General features: G+C 42.4%; 1 protein-coding gene across 1 annotated transcript; it reads right to left on the bottom strand.

Moving 5' to 3' along the window:
- Window positions 1–4530: 4530 nt before the first annotated feature.
- On the bottom strand, window positions 4531–7406 carry lrrc4.2 (leucine rich repeat containing 4.2). Its single transcript, XM_077193993.1, has 2 exons — window positions 6776–7406; window positions 4531–6657 (listed from the first exon to the last, which is right to left on the bottom strand). The coding sequence occupies exon 2, from the start codon at window positions 6534–6536 to the stop codon at window positions 4599–4601; it is 1938 nt and encodes a 645-aa protein (XP_077050108.1). The 5' UTR covers window positions 6537–6657; window positions 6776–7406; the 3' UTR covers window positions 4531–4598.
- Window positions 7407–8030: the final 624 nt, after the last annotated feature.

Here is an 8030-nt window from a genome sequence, read left to right as displayed (position 1 = left end):
GTCAGGGTTTAACAGGGTTTCGTCACTTAGCCACCGTGTTTGTCTTTGTCCCAAAAGGTTTATAAGCAACAGGAAGATTTAAGTAAACAAGCAAACAAGTTCTGTATTTCCAAGCAAGATAATCACGTAGGAGTTTGCAGAGGCTGGTACCCCTGAATATACACTCCTCATCCCTTCCCTGTTTGAGTCACACCATACCGCAAATGCAACAACCACATGCGCACACGCATCGAATCTTGTACCTTGATCTCATGTAGCTGGTTCTGTACCGTCTTGTGAAGCGACGACCCTGTTAAAAGCATCTACCAGATACAACCAAATCACACTAAATTAAACATGTTTAATTTTCTCCAAAATGGAATTATATACAGGCTTTTAATTTGTCGGTCTGTCAGGGAGCATTGCCACATCCATCCATTACGGCTATGCCTGTCCTCAAACAGAAATCGATAGGAGGAAATTCTAGCTGTCAGATTGTCTTTAAAAATGTTGGAAAGCAGCTCATTCCAGTTATCACTTCAGAATGAAAGCAGAACAATAGTTGTTAAATCCCTCAACAGTAAAAAAAAACTGTTACAGATATATGGTTAAACTCTCTGTGGGCATCTGTCTGCTGCCTTGATATTCCTGGGGCACAGAGATACGGCCCTGCATTTTCTTTATCTAATGGGTCGATCGTGCTATTTCCTGTACAACATTCTCTGTGCGTTAGCCTTTTGGTTCTTGTACAGTGATCTAGCAAAATATGTGAAATTGTGGGAATGAAAAGCAATTAAAATAAAAGAGAGAGAGAGAGAGAGAGAGAGAGAGAGAGAGAGAGAGAGAGAGAGAGAGAGAGAGAGAGAGAGAGAGAGAGAGAGAGAGAGAGAGAGAGAGAGAGAGAGAGAATGACACAATAACTTGTTGTAAAAGCCCAATTAGAGCATGCTTGACTGATCGCATAAACTGAGGAAATGAAAAATCCAATCCTATGCTTAATACATTTGGAAAGAATAAAGCATAAATCATTTTATCTGCTATATCAAAATAAAATATAAATATAGGCAGTAGGTTGATCCAGTTAAGCATCTTTTTTTTTTGAACTGTAAAAAAAGTCTAGAGTACATATAATATGTATTTTTTAAATGTATGTTAATCTAGATAAATGATCAACTTGTACAGCATTAATTAATGATACCTAATGAATTAACTAATGTAAACAAAGTTAACCTTTTGTAAATGTTACCATTATTTTTGTCCACTACTTTTTAGACAAATCTGACTGGCTGTTGCATGTTGTTGCAGATTCACTTTTTAAATAAATAGTTTCATAGAATTTATAGTGAGACTCAGTCTACTTTATTTTACTTTTTTTACTACTTTTTTACTTATTTTACTACTTTTATGTTGTAAAATTAATATGAAAATAAAACTTTTCCTGGAGTATTTTTACTCTTAGAAATTTTGCATCTACTGTCCAATGAAATTATACATTGCAGTCGATTAGAACTGTACTTGTAGCAAACAACTGTGGCATATTCCTCTCTTTTTTTATGCCGCCAACTCATGAGAGCTAATCTTTCTAACCTAGTAGAGGCCTCACCACTGTAATAATGCTCACCCATAGCCAAGTTGACCGTCAGAGCCCAGAACCATTGAGAGAAAAGCCCAGCCCAGCACAGACACTTCATTAACTGATAAGCATCTGGTCAGCTCTCTTCTCTACGGTCTGTCTCCCTCCTCATCTCTATCTATCAGTCTACAGAAAGCTAACGTATCAGTCAGCAGAAGGAGGCGGGTGAGGAGAAAATGTGATCCTCAAATCTGTCAGGATAATTGTGCGACTGATAAGTCTCCCATGGAGAATCCATCAAAAATGAGCCTTCCTCCATAGTGGGTCTCAACTGTGCTAGTGTTGACGCAGGAAGTCAATAATGTCAATTAGCTTATTAAAAAAGACGGTAAAAAGGAAGAAAGTGATAAGCCAAATGGCGAAAGGCTGTGATTGCTCGGATGCATTAAAGTGCTATTCCCATTAAAGATCAAATATGGGTTTGTTATGAAGGAATCCAGAAATTGTGGTTTTGCTTTAGTTTAAATGATTTGGAAATGACAGGAAACTCTCATATAGCATCAACTAAGAAAACATGAGAACAAAAAAAAATGGTCCAGAGTAATATAAATAAAAACATTTTCAGCTTTATGAGGCTCATTTGCCTTTTGAAATGGTATTCAGCTGAACTTGGTCCTGGCATTACCACGAAAAAGAGATCTGCCATTTTGGCCATATAACCAAGCCATAAAAGCCATGTCACATCAACCTACTCAAAACAAGTCCTACAGGCATTAAAGATTAAATTTACAAGCCTCATCATCCACATATACAACACCGCAGTGTGCTATAAAGCCTCTTTCCTCTGAATAATGTAAAAACATAAGGACATGTAATGGTCTAAGGGTGTTTTTGTGTGTGTATCATTGCATCGCTTTGGTAGTGGGTGTGCTCTGGCCTGGCTCTGTTCTCTGAGGGCAGTAAATTGCTGTGTGTGAGGGAGGAAAAGGCGGGGTTTCTGCAGCCACAGATCTACGGGTGCCCCTGCCCCTGATTACAGCCTGCCCCTACTCTGTCCCCCTGCTAAAAATGTACAGCATAATGGCACATTAGTGTCCACTGGAGCCTAAAATGCTCCTACTTTGCATGACACCAAGATAAAATAGCTATATTCGACACATGCTAAGTTTATATCGAATGTTGTGCCAAAATATAATCTCTTTAACATTTTAATACAAACTCTCACCAGAATAATGCTTCTGAAGGAAAGGAAAACAATACTGAAAAGGAGATTTTTAGATATTGATGGATATTTTTTTTTTTTTTTTTTGTAGATTTATTTAATTTTGATTTATATAAGTCCTTAGTTAGGTTGAATGTTCCATCAGAAAACAACCTTAATCCTGACCCTTTAAATGTGTCTTTCGAATCTCTCTCTCAGCCTCTAATTTGGGCAGGTTAATCAGATCAATAAAGGATTGTATTAAATGCTGCACTCAACCCTCTTAACATATGCTTCAGCTGAAGCACACTGCTTCCTGCGCTTTGAACGAGGCAAGCTATAACTTCATTATAAATGAGAAGAGATCACGTTTCAAATAACATTCAATCATTAAGCAATGCATCACAGGAAAATAGGCTGATGAGTTTGTATGCATCTATGTTTGTCTACATGAACAAACCCATCACATATCTATCGGGATTAAGACATCACCACAAACCTGTAGCCAGAAATGTGACCAAATGACAGTTCATTACAGTGTAAATCTAATTAACTGTATCAGTAAAATACATTTTCAGAAATGACAGAGAAGCGTAGTGTTTCTATAACTTCGTATGTGGTAATCCGGATTGCATAATTAAGTAAATGTCCTACAGTTGAAAAAAAAAAGACAAGAGGAAGGAGTTTAGTTTAGAGAAATACAAACCAAATGTTTTCTTTTTTATTGTTGTAACCTCTGTAGACTCCTCATAAAAATAGCGTTGCTTAAAATAAGGATAAAAGAAAATTGCTGTTGGAACGATCTCCATAAAGGAAAGTCCATAATTCACACATTCATTTTAATCTCTTTCTCAATAAAGAAAATCTGAAACCATGTTAATGTATACCTGCAGCAAACCATCCAGTCACTGCAACCGTCTTGTAAGTCTCGCAAACTAACATCCAGTTGAGCCCTTGCACTACTAATCTGAGGCAACTGTTGTAATGCATTTACTGAATTAGCCCTAAAAGCCATTTAAATCAAAATTAACGCAGAACAGGATCTGAAAGAAACAGGAAAAGCAATCAAAATCCAACTCATGAAACTGGATGAAAAACCAAAGGATAGTCAATCCAATTTGTCAAAAACCAAGAGGAACATCAGAGTAATAGTCAGAAGGTTAAACTCAAAAAGCAAGCAGGATGTCTGTTCTGGAAACTTATCGTTAAATGCTTGCTGCAAAACTATGGCGCAGCCCAAAAAAAAAAAAAAAAAAAAACATTTGGCTGGGAGCTGCAGAACAGCAGACTCTGTAAATCCAGCTGCTCCATTCTCTCTTGGTGTCCATCCTGTGTTTTGCAATGTTTAGTTTCCTATCTCTTAAGCCAGTCTCATTTATTGCAAGTATAACATTTGGCACAATACTAATTCTTGGTGCTTTTAGAAGATAAGCCTTTAAAGATCAATCAGTGGACAGTTACTTAGAAAGTTCTCTGTATAAATGGGACTTTACTGCATCATATACAGCATGGTCTAAAAATCACAGGTTGCCCCTTTTCAATCAAATCTGTCTCAGTCTCAGTCATATCAGCATCATCACATTTTCCCATCTTAAATAAGAGTTACAAGTTAGAAAATAGTTTAAATTCATTTTCACTTTTGTATAATCTGTTTCGTTTATCATCCCATAGTGGATTAATTTATATATTTATATTAATATATTTATGTATAATCATGTACAAGAAAAACAGTCTCATTTTTGCACTGGGTACAAAAGTAATTGCTGTCTTTTCTGTTGTGCATTCTATTGCATGTTTTCATGATGAACAGAATAAAAGACAGAGCAGGAGAAGGCTGTAGGAATGTTATATCTGTGTTTCCTGTACCTTCTCCTTTGTGTGAGTTTTGATCAGGTAGGGTTCAGGGATGGTGCTGATGGTGGGGCGGGTACGGTGCAGGGAGTTCCCGATGTTGTTTTCTGCCCAAGGAGCAGAGTGTGCTGGTCTGTAGGAGCTGTAGCTGGGTTTGTAGGTGCTGTTGTGATCTCTCAGGCTAGGTAACATCATCCCACTTTCACCTGGTATACTTGTCCCTGCATGGTTGGTAGGAACATTCTCCTCCATCTGAATGACCTCTATAGTCCTAGCAGCTGCCACTGTGCTCCTTTGCTGGTGCCGTTTACGCAGCTTGTAGAAAGCAATAAGCATAACGGCAGCAAGCAAGGTGACTGCCACAAAGCAGCCTATGATGATCTTGGTTGTCTTCATGACCTCGTCAAGACTGGCAGGTGGGCGCGTCGTTCCACGTACAGTTGGCACTGAGACCTGTCGAGGTGTTTGAAGTAAAACTGTTGGTGTAGAGATAAAAACTGGCTGAAAGACGGAGGGGGAGGCGGTCACCGTCTTTGGCTTGATCACTTCCTGTGAGGTGGGTTCTACTTCCTCCACTGTCACCGTAGTGAAGTAACTCAGGTTAGAAGTGTTGAGCTCAGCCGCAGTCACATTCAGGTAGGCCGAAGCATTGGAGTTTCCAGCCATGTTGGTCACCATGCAGGTGTACACACCTGTATCTGCAGGCAGCACATTGGAGAAGTTTAGTGTCCCATCATTGAGCACTGATATCCGTGGGTGATTAGAGCCATGGGTCAAAACTGTTCCATTAGGCAGGAGCCATCTAACTGATGACATGGGGGCCGTACGACATTTTAGCTCAGCTACACGTTCAGCAGAGATGTTAAGATCCCTTGGGGCATCCAGTATAAAAGGTGCTGAGCACTGGAAAGTGCTCTGGTCCACCTCCACCAGGTAGCGTCCACGTAGGTAAGCAGGGGTGTGGCAGCGGCCACAGCAGGTGGAATTAGTGGGAATGTACTCCCTCAGCCACCAAGCCAGCCACACAACATCACAGTCACACCGCCAAGGGTTGTGGTGCAAATGGAGCTCCACCAGGTAACTCAAGGGCGCAAAAAGGTCATGAGGCAAAGAGCTAAGGTTATTATGGGCCAGGTTGAGCTCAACCAAGGCCGTGACATCATCAAATGCATTTCTCTCTATAGTGGTGATCCGAGAGTTCATAATCCACAGCTTTTTCAGGGATTTCAAACCCCTGAAGGATCCAGGTTTTATCTCTGGAAAGTAGTTCTCAGACATTTCTAGCTCCTCCAGCCCCACCAAAGGGGTCAGGACTGGCATCTCCCTTAGATTACACATTCCAAGGTTTAAGTATTTCAAGTTGTATAATCCCTCAAAAGCACCCTCAGAAATATACTCCAGCTTCTTTAACTCTCCCAGATCCAGACGCATTAAAGAGGGAACGCGGTTAAATGCGTAGGAAGGTATGCTTTCGATAGGGTTGTTCCTGAGCCATAATTCCCGCAGTTTAGACAAGTACTCAAAAGCGCCACTTGGGATCACCGTCAATCGGTTGTCGAACAGCTCCAGTGTGTTGAGGCTGTTGAGGCCGCTGAAGGCCCCCACCTCAATCTGCCGAATAGAGTTCCTACCCAGTTGCAGTACCTCCAGGTGACGGAGGTGTTGAAATGTTCCAGCTTCAATTGTCTCTATACTGTTCTCCATCAGGTTTAAATGGCGTGTGGTGGCAGGGATGCCAGGGGGCACTCGAACAAGGCCGCGCCTGGTGCACACTACCTTAACGAACTGGTTACCACAGGAGCAAACAGCAGGGCAGGTCAGTGGTCCGGAGGGGGTGGCGCACACACTCCACGATCGCACCATGAGGTAAACTGCACAGAGCAGGGCTGCGTTCCAGGCACGGTGCACAGTTACCTGCCACAAGAGACTCATGATGTGGCGCGTTCATAATTCAACATCGCGTGGGGATTCGGCTGGGGAACGGAGAACAGTGGCCCTACCCTGGTTTGAGCAAGACTCTGCATCTGTTTGCCATCGACAGTGCAGGATGGTGCTGTGTTAAACACAGAGAGGGAAAGAGAGGGAGAGATGGAGGAAGAAAAAGATGAGTGGAGAAGGGGGAAAAAAGCTGACCTACAGAATAAATATATGCATATATAGAAGGCACCTACCTCATTAGCTCTGAGTTGTCCTTAGTATAATCCTTTATTTTGAAGCAAAACCCCAGCACCATTCACTCATGTTTCTCACTAAGATCACTGCACAACATTTTCTGCTGTTTCTCTCATAAAAGTAAAGTGGAGCATGAACTGATTTGACAAAATGGCCCCTATTAATTCCAGAGAGAAGCAGCATTTAGTGAAACTGGTTCAAGGGGTAAGGCCCAGTCAGTTAAGCAGGTGCACGCATCCAGTCAGCTTGGAAAAGATCTCCTCTCAGCTCCCCCATTGATTGTCCTTGGAAGGCGACGCTGAATACCACTGAACAATTTTCACAAGACTCCATTGCCAAAGTACATGCACATTAAACCAAGGTACATATAAAAAGAGAAAAAGAAAAGATAAGGGGGAAAAATCCCAAAGTCTTCTCAGATTTGTCTTTTCCCTCGCAGTAGACTAAGTCGCTTTTTTTTTAGTTTGCCATCGTCCACCCCCCACAACACTTGTTCAGCTGATTAGCCGTGCGCTGATGAATCCAAAAAGGCTAACAAACGTACACTCGGGTCATTCCGTCTTTCTTTTTTAACTCACTCCGCTCTCCTGTCTGTCGCTGTAGCAGCTGCGGACTGCCGCGTGCACAGTTAGCAATAATCCATCAATTTCTCCGGAGGGGGGCTTGGGGGTGGTGTTGTGGGAGCAGAAGGGGGGAGGGGGGGAAGGAGGACGGGGAAGCAGCAGCAACAGCAGCGCAGCAGCGGTGAAGCTCTCTCCCTATCCGCCGATCTTTTGCTCCTCGTGCTCTCTCTCACTCTTTCTCTGTCTGGCTTGCTCTCTCTCCTTCTTCCTTTCTCTCTCTTTTCCGTATCAGGAAAAAAAGGATTGATGCCGCCGTGTGACGTGTGGCTAATTTCAGAGAGATACCTTGCAGAGGATTCCGTAGTTTGCCCTCCCTCCCCCCGTTGTGGATCCTGCGGTATTCCTTTATTTTCCCTTGTCTTGAGGTAGTAAGTTGTGGCAATTCGCCTGATCTGGCTGTGAGGCTGCGGGTTGGCAGAGGCTCTGCAGTGGGAGGTGGGCAGCAGAAAAGCACGAGAGAGAGAGAGAGAGAGAGAGAGAGAGAGAGAGAGAGAGAGAGAGAGAGAGAGAGAGAGAGAGAGAGACGCGCAAACACACTTGCGCACACGCGCGGCAGAGAAGACTGTCAACGGTGGCAGTGGCGAGAGCAGTGGTCCTCACCTCCAGCACTCACCCTCCTTTCTGTATTTCT

This window comes from Siphateles boraxobius, unplaced genomic scaffold (assembly GCF_051911475.1).
Source record: "Siphateles boraxobius isolate OS27281-9 unplaced genomic scaffold, OSU_SipBor_1 31, whole genome shotgun sequence".
In the NCBI taxonomy this organism is placed as follows: domain Eukaryota; kingdom Metazoa; phylum Chordata; class Actinopteri; order Cypriniformes; family Leuciscidae; genus Siphateles; species Siphateles boraxobius.
The sequence above is the reverse complement of the archived record's forward strand: the minus strand, read 5'-3'. Positions and strand labels throughout refer to the sequence as shown.

Coding starts and splice junctions, on each gene's coding strand:
- lrrc4.2 (XM_077193993.1), bottom strand. CDS start 6,536: ATGAGTCTCTTGTGGCAGGTAACTGTGCACCGTGCCTGGAACGCAGCC.